We start from the raw sequence: 21,109 nt of genomic DNA, 5'->3' as shown, positions 1-21,109 counted from the left end.
CCCCTGATTAATGGCTGCCGCCGAGGAGCGCCCCCTGATTAATGGCTGCCGCCGAGGAGCGCCCCCTGATTAATGGCTGCCGTCGAGGAGCGCCCCCTGATTAATGGTTGCCGCCGAGGAGCGCCCCCTGATTAATGGCTGCCGCCGAGGAGCGCCCCCTGATTAATGGCTGCCATCGAGGAGCGCCCCCTGATTAATGGCTGCCGCCGAGGAGCGCCCCCTGATTAATGGCTGCCGCCGAGGAGCGCCCCCTGATTAATGGCTGGTCTCCTGGTTAGCAGCATTTTTACTCATTTTTGTGGCCGCTATGGACGCTGACTGGCTGGGTGGACCTGACATCACATCCTGGGTCCCCATCAGACTAAGAAGTCCCTCTTCCTGTCAGCCATTTTATCTTACTGTATTGTACAAGCCACTGTATCCTGGTCATTTATATTATATTGTAACCAGCATTTCTACAAGATTTCTGCCTGGAATAAACCTGGAATCTTTCTACAAAGCCTCTGCAGTGGAGTTTAGCTATCTGATAATATATGGTCCGGAGTAAGTAAATGGAATACAGATACAGGGATCTCATCCACCCCACACTTTCTGGCAGGTCATCGAGTCAGAATAAGTGTGTCATTTCTTTTATCCTCCCATCACTTGTTAAAAAATAGGTCTGCCCAGAGTCTGCCCAGAGTCTGCCCACTTTAACACAACTTGAAAGTGAGAAAAATGCAAGAAAGACAAGAAGAATCAGCCTGAAGGAAATAGGAAAAAAATATTGTTGATTAAATTATTTCCCTTTTATTTTAATTATGACAGAAAATGTATATTAAATTTTGCAGACAATACAGACACTCACACTCATCCCGGACTGACAGCAGACAATACAGACACTCACACTCATCCTAGACTGACAGCAGACAATACAGACACACTCATCCCGGACTGACAGCAGACAATACAGACACTCACACTCATCCCGGACTGACAGCAGACAATACAGACACTCACACTCATCCCGGACTGACAGCAGACAATACAGACACACTCATCCCGGACTGACAGCAGACAATACAGACACTCACACTCATCCCGGACTGACAGCAGACAATACAGACACTCACACTCATCCCGGACTGACAGCAGACAATACAGACATTCACACTCATCCCGGACTGACAGCAGACAACACAGACACACTCATCCCGGACTGACAGCAGACAATACAGACACTCACACTCATCCCGGACTGACAGCAGACAATACAGACACTCACACTCATCCCGGACTGACAGCAGACAATACAGACACACACACTCATCCCGGACTGACAGCAGACAATACAGACACTCACACTCATCCCGGACTGACAGCAGACAATACAGACACTCACACTCATCCCGGACTGACAGCAGACAATACAGACACTCACACTCATCCCGGACTGACAGCAGACAATACAGACACTCACACTCATCCCGGACTGACAGCAGACAATACAGACACTCACACTCATCCCGGACTGACAGCAGACAATACAGACACACACACATCCTGGACTGACAGCAGACAATACAGACACTCGCACTCATCCTGGGCTGACAGCAGACAATACAGACACTCACCCCCAACAGCAGACGTCTTCTTGGATCCACAGAATCTGGCAGATGATACAGACACACACACATCCTGGACTGACAGCAGACATCTTGGATCTACGGAATCTGTCTCGTCTCTATCAGCGTTGGTATGTCATTATAAAGGGGATCTCTAGTTATAATCCCATTTTGTAAATTGCTGAGGAGGAGCTACAATGTGGGCGATTATCGGCCTCTGATCCACTCAGGACGTCCACTCGTTGAAATCACTGGACTTGTTTGGGAACTACATTGTGATTTGTGGATTGGCTGTAATTCCAGCTCCAAACTCTTATCAGCAAGAGAAATTCCATCCATAACCATGTATAAACCTCACCTCACGGACAAGTTATAAACTTTACGGCCATTCCCACAGCAAATAAGAATACTCCTGTATAAGAAGTCTCTCAGACTGGATGACGTTTATTTATAAAACATTTTCTATCATATTTCTCTCATGTATTCTCCTGTGTCTAACAAGATTTGACTTATCTGTAAAACATTTCCCACATTCTGAACATGAAAATGGCTTCTCTCCTGTGTGACTTCTCTCATGTCTAACAAGGCTGGATTTTTCTAGAAAACATTTCCCACATTGTAAACATGTAAACGGTTTCTCTCCTCTGTGCCTTCTCTGATGCTCATCAAGTTTAGCTTCAGTAATAAAACACTTCCCACACTCTGAACATAAGAATTGCTTCTCCGCTGTGTGACTTCTCTCATGTCTAGTAAGGTTTGATTTGTCTGTGAAATACTTTCCACACTGCGAACAAGAAAACGGCCTCTCCCCTGTATGAATTCTCTGGTGATTTACAAGATGTGACTTTGATGTATAGGATTTCCCACATTCTGAACATGAATACGGCTTTTCTCCTGTATGACATCTCTCATGTCTGATAAGATCAGATTTAGTCATAAAAGATTTTCCACATGTTAAACATGCAAATGGCTTCTCTCCTGTGTGAATTCTCATGTGGTTTAGAAGATGTGATTTTGATGTATAACATTTTCCACAGTCTGAGCATGAATATGGCTTCTCTCCAGCGTGAATTCTCTTATGACTTACAAGATGAGAATTTGATGTATAACATTTTCCACATTCTGAGCATGGATATGGTTTCTCCCCTGTGTGAATTCTCTCATGGACCCGAAGTTTGTCTTTAGTATAAAAACCTTTTCCACATTCTGAACATGGAAACGGCTTCTCCCCTGTGTGTATTCTCTCATGTATAACAAGATTTGATTTTGATAAAAAACTTTTCCCACAGTCAGAACACGGAAATTGTTTGTCTACTGAGTGACTTCTCTCATGTTTGACTAGATTGGATTTTGATGTAAAACATTTACCACATTCAGAGCACGTAAATGGTTTCTCTCCAGTGTGAAATCTCTGATGAACCTTCAGTCTGTCTTTAGTAATAAAACGTTTTCCACATTCTGAGCACGGATACGGCTTCTCTCCAGTGTGAATTCTCACATGTTTAACAAGATGCGAGTTTGTTGAAAAACCTTTACCACATTCTGGGCATGGATATGGCTTATCTTCTGTGTGACTTCTTTCGTGTTTAACCAGATTTGTTTTTGATGTAAAACACTTTCCACACTCTGAACATGTGAATGGCTTCTCTCCAGTGTGAGTTCTCTCATGTTTTACAAGGTGTTGTCTTGATATAAAACTTTTCCCACATTCCGAACATGGATATGGCTTATCTTCTGTGTGACTTCTCTCATGTCTAATATGATTTGATTTGTTTGCAAAACTTTTCCCACATACTGAACAGGAATATGGCTTCTCACCTGTGTGAATTCTCAAATGTTTGACAAGATTTGACTTTAATGTGATGTATTTCCCACATTCTGGACATGAACATGCCTTCTTTCGTGAATGGTTTATCTGATGCTTAAGAAAAACGGTTTTATAGGCAAAGCCTCGCCCACACTGAAAACACGAATACGGCTTTGTTCCTTTGCGAATCTTTCTGGGTTTATAGCGGCGTTTTGGAAAGGGTTTACCATACTCACTTTTCTGATACCTCTTACTCCCTTCCTGAGCCGCAGTAACAACCGCTGACCAGTCACGAGAAGGTTCCACAGGACTGTATGAAAGGTCTGGAGTGAGAGGCCCCGAATGGTCACTAATAGGGAGGTTCTCCCCTGCGGAGTCCCACAAATCCTCCTCTTCCACTTTAATTATGGATAAAAAGTCCTGACTGAGACTTTCTGTTGGGATTAATAAAAAAAATGGATCAAAAAAGTGTAGGTCAAAAATTAAAGACACGGCTGAGTGATGTGTATATAGTGTAATGGTCGCCCCCAGATCTCAGGATGGCTCCATAGTGATGTGTATATAGTGTAATGGCCGCCCCCAGATCTCAGGATGCTCCATAGTGATGTGTATATAGTGTAATGGCCGCCCGCCCCCAGATCTCAGGATGCTCCATAGTGATGTGTATATAGTGTAATGGCCGCCCCCAGACCTCAGGATGCTCCATAGTGATGTGTATATAGTGTAATGGCCGCCCGCCCCCAGATCTCAGGATGCTCCATAGTGATGTGTATATAGTGTAATGGCCGCCCCCAGATCTCAGGATGCTCCATAGTGATGTGTATATAGTGTAATGGCCGCCCCCAGATCTCAGGATGCTCCATAGTGATGTGTATATAGTGTAATGGCCGCCCCCAGATCTCAGGATGCTCCATAGTGATGTGTATATAGTGTAATGGCCGCCCCCAGATCTCAGGATGCTCCATAGTGATGTGTATATAGTGTAATGGCCGCCCCCAGATCTCAGGATGCTCCATAGTGATGTGTATATAGTGTAATGGCCGCCCCCAGATCTCAGGATGCTCCATAGTGATGTGTATATAGTGTAATGGCCGCCCCCAGATCTCAGGATGCTCCATAGTGATGTGTATATAGTGTAATGGCCGCCCCCAGATCTCAGGATGCTCCATAGTGATGTGTATATAGTATAATGGCCGCCCCCCCCCCCAGATCTCAGGATGCTCCATAGTGATGTGTATATAGTGTAATGGCCTCCCCCAGATCTCAGGATGCTCCATAGTGATGTGTATATAGTGTAATGGCCGCCCCCAGATCTCAGGATGCTCCATAGTGATGTGTATATAGTGTAATGGCCGCCCCCAGACCTCAGGATGCTCCATAGTGATGTGTATATAGTGTATTGGCCGCCCGCCCCCAGATCTCAGGATGCTCCATAGTGATGTGTATATAGTATAATGGCCGCCCCCCCCCCAGATCTCAGGATGCTCCATAGTGATGTGTATATAGTGTAATGGCCGCCCCCAGATCTCAGGATGCTCCATAGTGATGTGTATATAGTGTAATGGCCGCCCGCCCCCAGATCTCAGGATGGCTCCATAGTGATGTGTATATAGTGTAATGGCCGCCCCCAGATCTCAGGATGCTCCATAGTGATGTGTATATAGTGTAATGGCCGCCCCCAGATCTCAGGATGATCCATAGTGATGTGTATATAGTGTAATGGCCGCCCCCAGATCTCAGGATGCTCCATAGTGATGTGTATATAGTGTAATGGCCGCCCCCAGATCTCAGGATGCTCCATAGTGATGTGTATATAGTGTAATGGCCGCCGCCCCCAGATCCTCAGGATGCTCCATAGTGATGTGTATATAGTGTAATGGCCGCCCGCCCCAGATCTCAGGATGCTCCATAGTGATGTGTATATAGTGTAATGGCCGCCCCCAGATCTCAGGATGCTCCATAGTGATGTGTATATAGTGTAATGGCCGCCCGCCCCCCAGATCTCAGGATGCTCCATAGTGATGTGTATATAGTGTAATGGCCGCCCCCAGATCTCAGGATGCTCCATAGTGATGTGTATATAGTGTAATGGCCGCCCCCAGATCTCAGGATTGCTCCATAGTGATGTGTATATAGTGTAATGGCCGCCCCCAGATCTCAGGATGGCTCCATAGTGATGTGTATATAGTGTAATGGCCGCCCCCAGATCTCAGGATGCTCCATAGTGATGTGTATATAGTGTAATGGCCGCCCCCAGATCTCAGGATGGCTCCATAGTGATGTGTATATAGTGTAATGGCCGCCCCCAGACCTCAGGATGCTCCATAGTGATGTGTATATAGTGTAATGGCCGCCCCCAGATCTCAGGATGCTCCATAGTGATGTGTATATAGTGTAATGGCCGCCCGCCCCCAGATCTCAGGATGCTCCATAGTGATGTGTATATAGTGTAATGGCCGCCCGCCCCAGATCTCAGGATGCTCCATAGTGATGTGTATATAGTGTAATGGCCGCCCCCAGATCTCAGGATGCTCCATAGTGATGTGTATATAGTATAATGGCCGCCCCCCCCCCCAGATCTCAGGATGCTCCATAGTGATGTGTATATAGTGTAATGGCCGCCCGCCCCCAGATCTCAGGATGCTCCATAGTGATGTGTATATAGTGTAATGGCCGCCCCCAGATCTCAGGATGCTCCATAGTGATGTGTATATAGTGTAATGGCCGCCCCCAGATCTCAGGATGCTCCATAGTGATGTGTATATAGTGTAATGGCCGCCCGCCCCCAGATCTCAGGATGCTCCATAGTGATGTGTATATAGTGTAATGGCCGCCCCCAGATCTCAGGATGCTCCATAGTGATGTGTATATAGTGTAATGGCCGCCCGCCCCCAGATCTCAGGATGCTCCATAGTGATGTGTATATAGTGTAATGGCCGCCCCCAGATCTCAGGATGCTCCATAGTGATGTGTATATAGTGTAATGGCCGCCCGCCCCCAGATCTCAGGATGCTCCATAGTGATGTGTATATAGTGTAATGGCCGCCCGCCCCAGATCTCAGGATGCTCCATAGTGATGTGTATATAGTGTATGGCCGCCCGCCCCCAGATCTCAGGATGCTCCATAGTGATGTGTATATAGTGTAATGGCCGCCCCCAGGATCTCAGGGATGCTCCATAGTGATATGTATATAGTGTAATTGGCCGCCCCAGATCTCAGGATGCTCCATAGTGATGTTTATAGAGTGTAATGGACCGCCCCCAGATCCTCAGGATGCTCCATAGTGATGTGTATATAGTGTAATGGCCGCCCCACAGATCTCAGGATGCTCCATAGTGATGTGTATATAGTGTAATTGGCCGCCCCCAGATCTCAGATGCTCCATAGTGATGTGTATATAGTGTAATGCCGCCCCCAGATCTCAGGATGCTCCTAGTGATGTGTATATAGTGTATGGCCGCCCCCAGATCTCAGGATGCTCCATAGTGATGTGTATATAGTGGTAATGGCCGCCCCAGATCTCAGGATGCTCCATAGTGATGTTTATACGTGTAATGGGCCCCCCGCCCACAGATCTCAGGATGCTCCATAGTGATGTGTATATAGTGTAATGGCCGCCCCAGATCTCAGGATCTCCATAGTGATGTGATATAGTGTAATGGCCGCCCCAGATCTCAGGATGCTCCATAGTGATGTGTATATAGTGTAATGGCCGCCCCAGATCTCAGGATGCTCCATAGTGATGTGTATATAGTGTAATGGCCGCCCGCCCCCAGATCTCAGGATGCTCCATAGTGATGTGTATATAGTGTAATGGCCGCCCCCAGATCTCAGGATGCTCCATAGTGATGTGTATATAGTGTAATGGCCGCCCCAGATCTCAGGATGCTCCATAGTGATGTGTATATAGTGTAATGGCCGCCCGCCCCCAGATCTCAGGATGCTCCATAGTGATGTGTATATAGTGTAATGGCCGCCCCCAGATCTCAGGATGCTCCATAGTGATGTGTATATAGTGTAATGGCCGCCCCAGATCTCAGGATGCTCCATAGTGATGTGTATATAGTGTAATGGCCGCCCGCCCCCAGATCTCAGGATGCTCCATAGTGATGTGTATATAGTGTTATGGCCGCCCCCAGATCTCAGGATGCTCCATAGTGATGTGGTAATATAGTGTAATGGCCGCCCCCCAGATCTCAGGATGCTCCATAGTGATGTGTATATAGTGTAATGGCCGCCCGCCCCCAGATCTCAGGATGGCTCCATAGTGATGTGTATATAGTGTAATGGGCCGCCCCCAGATCTCAGGATGCTCCATAGTGATGTGTATATAGTGTAATGGCCGCCCGCCCCCAGATCTCAGGATGCTCCATAGTGGATGTGTATATAGTGTAATGGGCCGCCCCCCAGACCTCAGGATGCTCCATAGTGAATGTGTATATAGTGTAATGGCCGCCCGCCCCCAGATCTCAGGATGCTCCATAGTGATGTGTATATAGTGTAATGGCCGCCCCCAGATCTCAGGATGCTCCATAGTGATGTGTATATAGTGTAATGGGCCGCCCCCAGATCTCAGGATGCTCCATAGTGATGTGTATATAGTGTAATGGCCCCGCCCCCAGATCTCAGGATGCTCCATAGTGATGTGTATATAGTGTAATGGCCGCCCCCAGATCTCAGGATGCTCCATAGTGATGTGTATATAGTAGTAATGGCCGCCCCCAGATCTCAGGATGCTCCATAGTGATGTGTATATAGTGTAATGGCCGCCCCCAGATCTCAGGATGCTCCATAAGTGATGTGTATATAGTGTAATGGCCGCCCCCAGATCTCAGGATGCTCCATAGTGATGTGTATATAGTGTAAATGGCCGCCCCCAGATCTCAGGATGCTCCATAGTGATGTGTATATAGTGTAATGGCCGCCCCCCCCCCAGATCTCAGGATGCTCCATAGTGATGTGTATATAGTGTAATGGCCTCCCCCAGATCTCAGGATGCTCCATAGTGATGTGTATATAGTGTAATGGCCGCCCCCAGATCTAAGGATGCTCCATAGTGATGTGTATATAGTGTAAATGGCCGCCCCCAGACCTCAGGATGCTCCATAGTGATGTGTATATAGTGTATTGGCCGCCCGCCCCCAGATCTCAGGATGCTCCATAGTGATGTGTATATAGTATAATGGCCGCCCCCCCCCCAGATCTCAGGATGCTCCATAGTGATGTGTATATAGTGTAATGGGCCGCCCCCAGATCTCAGAGGCTCCATAGTGATGTGTATATAGTGTAATGGCCGCCCGCCCCCAGATCTCAGGATGGCTCCATAGTGATGTGTATATAGTGTAATGGCCGCCCCCAGATCTCAGGATGCTCCATAGTGATGTGTATATAGTGTAATGGCCGCCCCCAGATCTCAGGATGCTCCATAGTGATGTGTATATAGTGTAATGGCCGCCCCCAGACCTCAGGATGCTCCATAGTGATGTGTATTATAGTGTAATGGCCGCCCGCCCCCAGATCTCAGGATGCTCCATAGTGATGTGTATATAGTGTAATGGCCGCCCCCAGACCTCAGGATGCTCCATAGTGATGTGTATATAGTGTAATGGCCGCCCGCCCCCAGATCTCAGGATGCTCCATAGTGATGTGTATATAGTGTAATGGCCGCCCCCAGATCTCAGGATGCTCCATAGTGATGTATATATAGTGTAATGGCCGCCCCCAGATCTCAGGATGCTCCATAGTGATGTGTATATAGTGGTAATGGCCGCCCCCAGATCTCAGGATGGCTCCATAGTGATGTGTATATAGTGTAATGGCCGCCCCCAGATCTCAGGATGCTCCATAGTGATGTGTATATAGTGTAATGGCCGCCCCCAGATCTCAGGATGGCTCCATAGTGATGTGTATATAGTGTAATGGCCGCCCCCAGACCTCAGGATGCTCCATAGTGATGTGTATATAGTGTAATGGCCGCCCCCAGATCTCAGGATGCCTCCATAGTGATGTGTATATAGTGTAATGGCCGCCCGCCCCAGATCTCAGGATGCTCCATAGTGATGTGTATATAGTGTAATGGCCGCCCGCCCCCAGATCTCAGGATGCTACATAGTGATGTGTATATAGTGTAATGGCCGCCCCCAGATCTCAGGATGCTCCATAGTGATGTGTATATAGTATAATGGCCGCCCCCCCCCAGATCTCAGGATGCTCCATAGTGATGTGTATATAGTGTAATGGCCGCCCGCCCCCAGATCTCAGGATGCTCCATAGTGATGTGTATATAGTGTAATGGCCGCCCCCAGACCTCAGGATGCTCCATAGTGATGTGTATATAGTGTAATGGCCGCCCCCAGATCTCAGGATGCTCCATAGTGATGTGTATATAGTGTAATGGCCGCCCGCCCCCAGATCTCAGGATGCTCCATAGTGATGTGTATATAGTGTAATGGCCGCCCCCAGATCTCAGGATGCTCCATAGTGATGTGTATATAGTGTAATGGCCGCCCGCCCCCAGATCTCAGGATGCTCCATAGTGATGTGTATATAGTGTAATGGCCGCCCCCAGATCTCAGGATGCTCCATAGTGATGTGTATATAGTGTAATGGCCGCCCGCCCCCAGATCTCAGGATGCTCCATAGTGATGTGTATATAGTGTAATGGCCGCCCGCCCCCAGATCTCAGGATGCTCCATAGTGATGTGTATATAGTGTAATGGCCGCCCGCCCCCCAGATCTCAGGATGCTCCATAGTGATGTTGTATATAGTGTAATGGCCGCCCCCCCCCCCCCCCCCAGATCTCAGGATGCTCCATAGTGATGTGTATATAGTGTAATGGCCGCCCCCCCCCCCAGATCTCAGGATGCTCCATAGTGATGTGTATATAGTGTAATGGCCGCCCCCAGATCTCAGGATGCTCCATAGTGATGTGTATATAGTGTAATGGCCGCCCCCAGATCTCAGGATGCTCCATAGTGATGTGTATATAGTGTAATGCCCGCCCCCAGATCTCAGGATGCTCCATAGTGATGTGTATATAGTGTAATGGCCGCCCCCAGATCTCAGGATGCTCCATAGTGATGTGTATATAGTGTAATGGCCGCCCCAGATCTCAGGATGCTCCATAGTGATGTGTATATAGTGTAATGGCCGCCCGCCCCCAGATCTCAGGATGCTCCATAGTGATGTGTATATAGTGTAATGGCCGCCCCCAGATCTCAGGATGCTCCATAGTGATGTGTATATAGTGTAATGGCCGCCCCAGATCTCAGGATGCTCCATAGTGATGTGTATATAGTGTAATGGCCGCCCGCCCCCAGATCTCAGGATGCTCCATAGTGATGTGTATATAGTGTAATGGCCGCCCCCAGATCTCAGGATGCTCCATAGTGATGTGTATATAGTGTAATGGCCGCCCCAGATCTCAGGATGCTCCATAGTGATGTGTATATAGTGTAATGGCCGCCCCAGATCTCAGGATGCTCCATAGTGATGTGTATATAGTGTAATGGCCGCCCGCCCCCAGATCTCAGGATGCTCCATAGTGATGTGTATATAGTGTAATGGCCGCCCCCAGATCTCAGGATGCTCCATAGTGATGTGTATATAGTGTAATGGCCGCCCCAGATCTCAGGATGCTCCATAGTGATGTGTATATAGTGTAATGGCCGCCCGCCCCCAGATCTCAGGATGCTCCATCGTGATGTGTATATAGTGTAATGGCCGCCCCCAGATCTCAGGATGCTCCATAGTGATGTGTATATAGTGTAATGGCCGCCCCAGATCTCAGGATGCTCCATAGTGATGTGTATATAGTGTAATGGCCGCCCGCCCCCAGATCTCAGGATGCTCCATAGTGATGTGTATATAGTGTAATGGCCGCCCCCAGATCTCAGGATGCTCCATAGTGATGTGTATATAGTGTAATGGCCGCCCCCAGATCTCAGGATGCTCCATAGTGATGTGTATATAGTGTAATGGCCGCCCGCCCCCAGATCTCAGGATGGCTCCATAGTGATGTGTATATAGTGTAATGGCCGCCCCCAGATCTCAGGATGCTCCATAGTGATGTGTATATAGTGTAATGGCCGCCCGCCCCCAGATCTCAGGATGGCTCCATAGTGATGTGTATATAGTGTAATGGCCGCCCCCAGACCTCAGGATGCTCCATAGAGATGTGTATATAGTGTAATGGCCGCCCCCAGATCTCAGGATGCTCCATAGTGATGTGTATATAGTGTAATGGCCGCCCCCAGATCTCAGGATGCTCCATAGTGATGTGTATATAGTGTAATGGCCGCCCGCCCCCAGATCTCAGGATGCTCCATAGTGATGTGTATATAGTGTAATGGCCGCCCCCAGATCTCAGGATGCTCCATAGTGATGTGTATATAGTGTAATGGCCGCCCGCCCCCAGATCTCAGGTTGCTCCATAGTGATGTGTATATAGTGTAATGGCCGCCCCCAGATCTCAGGATGCTCCATAGTGATGTGTATATAGTGTAATGGCCGCCCCCAGATCTCAGGATGCTCCATAGTGATGTGTATATAGTGTAATGGCCGCCCCCAGATCTCAGGATGCTCCATAGTGATGTGTATATAGTGTAATGGCCGCCCGCCCCCAGATCTCAGGATGCTCCATAGTGATGTGTATATAGTGTAATGGCCGCCCGCCCCCAGATCTCAGGATGCTCCATAGTGATGTGTATATAGTGTAATGGCCGCCCGCCCCCAGATCTCAGGATGCTCCATAGTGATGTGTATATAGTGTAATGGCCGCCCCCAGATCTCAGGATGCTCCATAGTGATGTGTATATAGTGTAATGGCCGCCCCCAGATCTCAGGATGCTCCATAGTGATGTGTATATAGTGTAATGGCCGCCTCTCTATATACAATATATATTACCTCTCTATACATTATATAATAGTCCCATCTGCTGCTACATATATCAACTAACCCTGCGTTTAATGATCCTGAAGCGCTATGGTTAATAAGATAGATAATAATATGGACGTGTATGGCAGCCTAACAGTATATACTGGATACAGAGCCTGTGTATGTGCAGTCTTCTCCCCCACTATACATATTAATGCCACGTCCCAGGACAGGGGGGCCATTGCTGTTCTGTTATATGTAGTTCACCACAAAAGTCTTTGCTATGAAAGTGTTATCAGTAGTGTAAAGGTGTATTCTGCCCTCCCACCACCAGATGTCCCACTGTATCCTATGTACTATATGGCACAGCTGCAGAAGATTCTTTACAAAGGGTTAACTCTCTCTTAGATTGTTTTATCCAATCAAATGTGGTTTGTAAGCTGAGACCAATCCCTGTGGAGGGTACCTCATACAGAGCCCTCCTCCAGCTCCCAGCCTATCGGAGGCCTTATGTTGTGTCACAGGGTGTGTTTCCTCCAATCACAGAGCTCCCTAAGTGGTCCAGCCTGAGGAGGAGGAGGAGAGCAGGGCATTCGGCTGCCAGTCAGTGAGGTAGTTAGTTTTCTATATGAGAAGAGTTCCAGAGCAGAGACACATAGAGAAACCATTCAGTGCGGCTACCAGATCTAGGGGAATCCCGTATCCACACGGAGGGGCTATCAGATTGTTCTCTATGAATCCCTATAAAGGTGGAGCCCCCCCTTATATCCCTGCCCCTCCTCACTATACATATATACACAGGGGGGGGGGGGGAGTGTTACTGTAATGTAGCTGTAAGGTGGAGCCCCCCCTTATATCCCTGTGCCCCCCTCACTATACTGCACTATACATATATACACAGGGGGGGGGGGGGGTTACTGTAATGTAGCTGTAAGGTGGAGCCCCCCCCTTATATCCCTGCCCCCCCCCTCACTATACTGCACTATACATATATACACAGGGGGGGGGGGGGTGTTACTGTAATGTAGCTGTAAGGTGGAGCCCTCCCTTATATCCCTGCCCCCCCCCCTCACTATACTGCACTATACATATATACACAGGGGGGGGGGTGTTACTGTAATGTAGCTGTAAGGTGGAGCCCCCCCTTATATCCCTGCCCCCCCCTCACTATACTGCACTATACATATATACACAGGGGGGGGGGGGGAGTGTTACTGTAATGTAGCTGTAAGGTGGAGCCCCCCCTTATATCCCTGTGCCCCCCCTCACTATACTGCACTATACATATATACACAGGGGGGGGGGGTTACTGTAATGTAGCTGTAAGGTGGAGCCCCCCCTTATATCCCTGTGACCCCCCTCCCCCTCACTATACTGCACTATACATATATACACAGGGGGGTGTTACTGTAATGTAGCTGTAAGGTGGAGCCCCCCCTTATATCCCTGCCCCCCCCTCACTATACTGCACTATACATATATACACAGGGGGGGGGGGTTACTGTAATGTAGCTGTAAGGTGGAGCCCCCCCTTATATCCCTGCCCCCCCCCTCACTATACTGCACTATACATATATACACAGGGGGGGGGGGGTGTTACTGTAATGTAGCTGTAAGGTGGAGCCCCCCTTATATCCCTGTGCCCCCCCTCACTATACTGCACTATACATATATACACAGGGGGGGGGTGTTACTGTAATGTAGCTGTAAGGTGGAGCCCCCCCTTATATCCCTGTGCCCCCCCCTCACTATACTGCACTATACATATATACACAGGGGGGTGTTACTGTAATGTAGCTGTAAGGTGGAGCCCCCCTTATATCCCTGCCCCCCCTCACTATACTGCACTATACATATATACACATGGGGGGGGGGTTACTATAATGTAGCTGTAATGTGCCCCCCCCCCCTCACTATACTGCACTATACATATATACACAGGGGGGGGGGTTACTGTAATGTAGCTGTAAGGTGGAGCCCCCCCTTATATCCCTGTGTAACTCCATCCTCCACTACCTGGTATAGCAGCTCCCGGCGCCTCCTCCTCCTTCACCTCACTCATACACCGGGGATCGCCCCTCATCCTCTCTTCTTCTGCTTCATCCTCCACTTTAATATTGTGACTTCCCTCTGGACAGTCCTGGGAATACAGAGGACAGGGACATCTCTCTGGTGGATTCCTGTCACTGCCTCCATCTGTAGGGAACACACAGGGAGCCAATCCATTATACACTGCTACGTGTCATCAGGAGGAGGATGGGAGTAGTAGTATCTAATAACATAGCAACCAACAAAAGCCCCCCTCATCCTTACCCTGCTGATCGGCCATGAAATCCGTCTCCTCTTCTGCATCATCTATAACCTCCACCTTAATATCAATCAGATCTTCACCCTAAAGAACCAAGTAGGAGAGAAATTACCTTGTGGTCAATCACTGTATGATCTGATTGTGGAGACTGTAGCGCCACCTACCTGCTGATTGTCTGCTGGGACATCTCCCTCTGGACAGTCCCGGGAATACAGAGGACAGGGACATCTCTCTGGTGGATTCCTGTAAATGACAGCATCTGTGGGGAACACCGTGACAGATTATCTGCATGTTATAGCGGATGATGGGAGTCGTATCTGGCGGAGGATTTTACAACCAATCCTTACATGGATGATCGGCCATAAAATCCATCTCCTCCTCTGTGTCTGGTGGATTCCTGTCAGTCAGAGCATCTGTGGGGAAGACGAGAGATTATCTGCATGTGATGGCGGATGATGGGAGTCGTATCTAGGAGGACACAGTCATGGAAGAGATTATCTGCATGCGATAGCGGATGATGGGAGTCGTATCTAGGAGGACACAGTGGCTCGAGGAAGGAAAATTCTAGGGCCTTCTGCATGGCTCATTCCCCGAAGCAGGGAATACAGCTTGTAAATGCTTTTTGTAGCTGGAAGGTTCCAGAGTCCGCCCCAGGCTCTGTGAGGTTCCGGAGCCCGCCCCAGGCTCTGTGAGGTTTCAGGCTGTGACGTTCCGGAGCCCGTTCCAGGTTCTGTGAGGTTCCGGAGCATGCCCCAGGCTTTGTGAGGTTTCAGGCTCTGTGAGGTTCCAAAACCGTCCCCAGGCTCTGTGGTGTTCCAGGCTATGTGAGGTTCCGGAGCCGGCCCAGGCTCTGTGAGGTTCAGGAGCATGCCCCAGGCTTTGTGAGGTTCCGGAGCATGCCCCAGGCTCTGTGAGGTTCCGGGCTAAGTGAGGTTCCGGAGCCGGCCCCAGGCTCTGTGAGGTTCCGGAGCCGGCCCCAGGCTATGTGACGTTTTGGAGCCCGCCCCAGGCTCTGTGAGGTTTTAGGCTATGTGAGATTCTGGAGCATGCCCCAGGCTCTGTGAGGTTTCAGGCTCTGTGACATTTCGGAGCCCGCCCCAGGCTCTGTGAGGTTCCGGAGCGTGCCCCAGGCTCTGTGAGGTTTCGGAGCCAGCCCCAGGCTCTGTGACGTTTCAGAGCCCGCCCCAGGCTCTGAGGTTCCGGAGCGTGCCCCAGGCTCTGTGACATTCCAGCCCTGTTTCCTCCAGATACAGCAATAAGGATATATACGGCTAATAACATTGGACAGCGACAGATTAATCGGATGTAATTTAAGCTGCTGATCTTGTACATCACCCTGACATTTTCCTATCACGGACTGTTTTTTTTATGAAATCTTCTGTTTGAGTTTTTGCTTTTTATCTTCTTCATATTTTCAGGCTGTCCGTGTATCGTCCACCGTATATATCTGCTGTTATGTCGTTTATAGGTGAGCGGAGGCATGAGGAGTTATTTGCATTTCATTGTTACAGACTAGGCACCTGGACATGTCCGGACACTGCCACAGAGGCTGTATAGATTCTGCAGAGATAGACTATTACAATACAACCTGATATAGGTAACATGGCTCGTCAGTGTCAGAACAGCAGTGAACAAGACAAACCCTGCACTCCTCACCTCTGTGCAAGATGTGCTGCTGATCCGAGAGGTCGGCTGAGAGGTTCTCACAAGTCAATGCCGTTTGCTGTCCCAGTGATATGGAATGGGAAAAGAAGGATCATGTGACCTACTGTTACTTCTGTCCAACCAATGTCTCTGGTTTCTCTGCCAAGTATAGGAAATCCATTGAATATCCCAACCGGCCTTTAGCTATGGGACTATTGCCACATGATGACACTACCAGTCGCAGAGAAGCCACCACAGTCGCAGAGCTGCCAGACACGCAGAGTCTAAAGGAAGCAGCTGATGGAGAGGTTACAGTCCATGGGTCAGAGATGTAAACCACACTGATTCAGACTAAGAGCCAAGTATGTCTGGCAACCCTCAGTGTAGAAAATACGGCCAGAACTTGATGACTGGGAGTAAATGCAGAGTTACTGGCTTCATGGATGACCCGGTACTAAAGTTTCTGTTTTTCTAAGCTGCCAAGAGGGCATAACAGTTTGTGAACAGGTTGACAACTGGGGCCGCATAAACGGGAGGAGGCAGCGGCAGCCATATATACAGGAGGAGGCGGCAGCCATATATATGGGAGGAGGCGGTGGCGGCCATATATACAGGAGGAGGCGGTGGTGGCCACAAATAGGGGAGGAGGCGGCAGCCATATACACGGGAGGAGGTGGCGGCAGCCATATATATGGGAGGAGGCGGTGGCCATATTTATGGGAGGAGGCGGTGGCGGCCATATATACAGGAGGAGGCGGTGGTGGCCACAAATAGGGGAGGAGGCAGCAGCCATATACACGGGAGGAGGTGGCGGCAGCCATATATACGGGAGGAGGCGGTGGCGGCCATATATATGGGAGGAGGCGGTGGCCACTGAGTACAAATGAAAACATTTAATGCTTCATAATAGTACAACTTACTCTAGGGTTTCTCTTCTACGTGATACAAACCATCTGAAATATTTTTGCTTAGTTCAGATGGGTTTATCATAATCCCTGGAAAAACTTTGGAAAAAATGTGCTGTCCAGGGTAATCAATCATTATTCCTCACCTGAAATGATATAGACGCTTTTTGTACACCTTAATGTTGCCCTGCGCTCTGTCCCAGGAATCAGGCTGCGGCCCTGATGGAAGACGAGGGGCAGGCGCCTATAGACATTATACTCCCTGATTCTCCTTCTACTTTATAACTTTCACTTTAAGATAACGTTCATCCTCGATTCTTTTACTAGACAGTCGTCTATCACTCCGTACTTACCTTTAAGCATTGTGGCCACAGAGGTGTATTTTCCCTCATGGCCCCTTAGGACTTATTCCCACATAGCATCAGGCTTCTAAGATGTCCTCTGTGCCGAGGAGCAGGAGAGGTGTTCTTTGGACTCCTTCGTGGCGGCCGCATATCTGCTGATGCTGTCATTAAACAATGGACCACAACTCCAGAGACTGCTATGTCTCCTGCTCCTCCAGATCTTCTCCCCACTCTTCCTGGTATCCAGCATTTCTTACATACACCCTGACACCCCTTTCTTCTCACCCTGCTTTATGGTCTCTACTAGAGATGAGTGATGTGATCATCATTGGGGTTCGTCCTAAGCCGAACGATCAGCTTTTGAATCCCCATGTCTGTCCGCTCTGTGCAGAAGGTGGATACAGCGTGAGGACCGTCATACCCCATAGGCTGTATCCATGTTTTCCAGGTGGTCTTTAGGCTGTATCCATGTTTTCCAGGTGGTCTTTAGACTGTATCCACCTTCCCCACAGAGCGGCCAGACAGCAGGATTCAAAAGCCGAATGGCTGACTTTGTTCAAACCCTAATGAAGCCCACATTGTTCATCTCTAGTCTCCGTCATTCTCAGAATGTTAGGAGAAGCAGCCATGGCTGCTGGTTATAGGACAAGGTTCGAGGAGTCTGGGGATTCATGAAGCATTGGTCATTCATAACATAAGTGTGAACAATCCTCAACCCTGACCAGCTGTCAAGACCTTAAAGACTGGATCTGCGCCCTCACATCTCCAAATAAATCCACTAATATTGATTAAAAATGTTGCTTCTTCTGTAACTTTCAGTCTTGTGCAGAATCTCATCTTCTACTTGCTTCACTGTTCAACAACTGTTGGGAGCAAAACTTTTGCATGTCATTGTATTTCTCTTTAAACCCAATGAGCGTGCATCCTTACACTGATGATCGGCCATGAAATCCGTCTCCTCTTCTGCATCATCTATAACCTCCACCTTAATATCAATCAGATCTTCACCCTAAAGAACCAAGTAGAAGAGAAATTACCTTGTGGTCAATCACTGTATGATCAGATTGTGAAGACTGTAGCGCCACCTACCTGCTGATTGTCTGCTGGGACATCTCCCTCTGGACAGTCCTGGGAATACAGAGGACGGGGACATCTCTCTGGTGGATTCCTGTCACTGCCTCCATCTGTAGGGAACACACAGGGAGCCAATCCATTATACACTGCTACATGTCATCAGGAGGAGGAGGATGGGAGGAGGAGGATGATGATGTAGGGGGCCCTTATATATCCAACTACAGTCTCCCCCTCATCCTTACCCTGCTGATCGGCCATGACATCCGTCTCCTCTTCTGCATCATCTATAACCTCCACCTTAATATCAATCAGATCTTCACCCTAAAGAACCAAGTAGGAGAGAAATTACCTTGTGGTCAATCACTGTATGATCTGATTGTGGAGACTGTAGCGCCACCTACCTGCTGATTGTCTGCTGGGACATCTCCCTCTGGACAGTCCTGGGAATACAGAGGACGGGGACATCTCTCTGGTGGATTCCTCTCACTGCCTCCATCTGTAGGGAACACACAGGGAGCCAATCCATTATACACTGCTACATGTCATCAGGAGGAGGAGGATGGAAAGAGGAGGAGTAGGATGATCTAGGGGCCCCTCACCCCTGCTCTCTAGAATCAGGAAGGTCTCCTCTTACCTTGTGCTGTGAGGCCGGGCGGCTGATCCTCCATCATGAGCGGCTGCTCCCCCCGGTACAGATCCTTGTGTCCTTCTACATACTCCCACTCCTCCATGGAGAAATAGACGGCCACATCCTGACACCTTATAGGAACCTGACACACACAATGATCACACAGTCATCCCCCCCAGCCTGCTGCCTCCTGGATTACTCTATCATCTCCCAGCATTCCCCAGTGTCACCTCTCCAGTCAGCAGCTCAGTCATCCTGTGGGTGAGTTCTAGGATCTTCTGCTCATGTATCAGTGATGGAAGCTCCGTGATGGGGCCCCGGGCCCTGCTCCGCCCTCCTGACTCCTGGGGGAAGGCCACACCCTCCCCCCATGTCTTCTTCACTATGGTGTAATCCTGGTGATGGAGAGAGACAATCAGGGAGTAAAGACTCCTTCCCTACTCCAAAACTTACAATGTGAAAACATTTCTGGAGCCACAACTCATCTCCAGAAACCTCATATAATAACTTGTATTATTCCATCAGTAGGGACACCCCGACCCTCCAGGACTTACACATCCTCCATAATCTCACTGCTCTTACAGTAAAGAATCCCCCTCTATGTTGGTACAATAACCTTCTCTCCTCTAGATACAGTAGATGCCTCCATGTATAGTCTCATATAGATGTCTATGTAGTGGACAGCTCTCCCCCAGACCACACTCCACCATCTCTTCCTGCTCCTCTCCCCCAGACTCCACCATCCCATCCTCCTCCTCTCCCCCAGACTCCACCATCCCATCCTCCTCTTCCTGCTCCTCTCCCCCAGACTCCACCATCCCATCCTCCTCTTCCTGCTCCTCTACTCCAGACTCCACCATCCCGTCCTCCTCTTCCTGCTCCTCTCCTCCAGACTCTACCATCTCATCCTCCTCTTCCTGCTCCGCTCCTCCAGACTCCACCAGATCATCCTCCTCTTCCTGCTCCTCTCCCCCAGACTCCTATTACTTCCTAGAATGGATCTTCCCATCTGTATCTGAGATGTTATATAATACAATAATAAGGATAGAAGTCTAGAGAAGTTACCTCTCCGGTCAGCAGGCGGATGATCTCCAAGGTGACGTGTAATATTTTCTTACTGATCTCCTTCCTGTCCTTCTCCATCCTTGGGGGGCCATTCAGAGGAAGGGCCATATGGAGAAAGAAAAGAGAAAACAAGATCAGCTTGAGAATTTTAGTACTTTTGAAGCCCTGTAGCCACGTTGTCCCCCTCAATGGAACAGGTGACTGATAAGGCTAGGTGATGTGATTTTACCTACTTGCACCGTACCTGTATGACTACACCTATATATACAGGCCTCTGAATTAGAAGATGATCAGAGCGTGACAGAAAGATGGTCTGGAAGAAGGAAAGGAATGCTGGCAGCAGGCCAATGAGCACAGCTCCCTGAACTTATCATTGCAGTCACAATATAGAAGCGAGAGAGAGACACACCGATATATAAACAATTTATGGTAAACAACACATTTTGCCAGCCTGACTGCGCAGGACAGGAAACTGCTACCATTTATGGACTAACCTGTCAGAGTGTGACATGTGTATTGTGACTTGAAACCCCGCCTGTATTGAATGTTTATGTAATTCATGTGAATACACTGCTTCCCAAACGTACATTACTGATATGTACATCAGATGTCTGTGTCTGCGATTTTAAGGTGTAATTACATACACTGGTTTGTGATAGATATGAGAAATTATCTTAAAAATATAGGTTGTAGTACCAGCCTACACCACTAGATGTCACTCTATCGTTTGAAACTACCCAAGATAAAATTGTATACAATAGAAAAAGAAAAAATTGGCTTAGTTCATAAAAATACAAGGAATTTTTATTACATATGATAGGTACCAATACATACAAAAACTTATACAATATTA

General features: G+C 48.6%; 1 protein-coding gene across 3 annotated transcripts in view; it reads right to left on the bottom strand.

Annotated features, from left to right (window-relative positions):
- Positions 1 to 2,021: 2,021 nt before the first annotated feature.
- LOC138794567 (zinc finger protein 271-like) overlaps positions 2,022 to 21,109 on the bottom strand; it is a 53,458-nt gene continuing 34,370 nt past the window's right edge. For 2 of the 3 annotated variants that reach the window (XM_069973312.1, XM_069973313.1), the window contains exons 2-13: positions 20,257 to 20,335; positions 19,422 to 19,586; positions 19,198 to 19,333; positions 18,965 to 19,059; positions 18,806 to 18,884; positions 18,579 to 18,673; positions 18,420 to 18,498; positions 14,944 to 15,009; positions 14,761 to 14,855; positions 14,602 to 14,680; positions 14,305 to 14,484; positions 2,022 to 3,845 (exon numbers count right to left, since the gene is read on the bottom strand). In XM_069973312.1, coding sequence (XP_069829413.1) covers positions 2,053 to 3,845; positions 14,305 to 14,484; positions 14,602 to 14,680; positions 14,761 to 14,855; positions 14,944 to 15,009; positions 18,420 to 18,498; positions 18,579 to 18,673; positions 18,806 to 18,884; positions 18,965 to 19,059; positions 19,198 to 19,333; positions 19,422 to 19,586; positions 20,257 to 20,334 — 2,940 coding nt within the window. In that variant the 5' untranslated portion in view covers position 20,335 and the 3' untranslated portion in view covers positions 2,022 to 2,052. The remainder of the gene's footprint in view (positions 3,846 to 14,304; positions 14,485 to 14,601; positions 14,681 to 14,760; positions 14,856 to 14,943; positions 15,010 to 18,419; positions 18,499 to 18,578; positions 18,674 to 18,805; positions 18,885 to 18,964; positions 19,060 to 19,197; positions 19,334 to 19,421; positions 19,587 to 20,256; positions 20,336 to 21,109) is intronic. The other variant, XM_069973314.1, reaches the window with a different exon arrangement.

Source organism: Dendropsophus ebraccatus, chromosome 6 (assembly GCF_027789765.1).
Source record: "Dendropsophus ebraccatus isolate aDenEbr1 chromosome 6, aDenEbr1.pat, whole genome shotgun sequence".
Taxonomy (NCBI): domain Eukaryota; kingdom Metazoa; phylum Chordata; class Amphibia; order Anura; family Hylidae; genus Dendropsophus; species Dendropsophus ebraccatus.
This window is presented reverse-complemented; position numbering and strand designations above follow the sequence as displayed.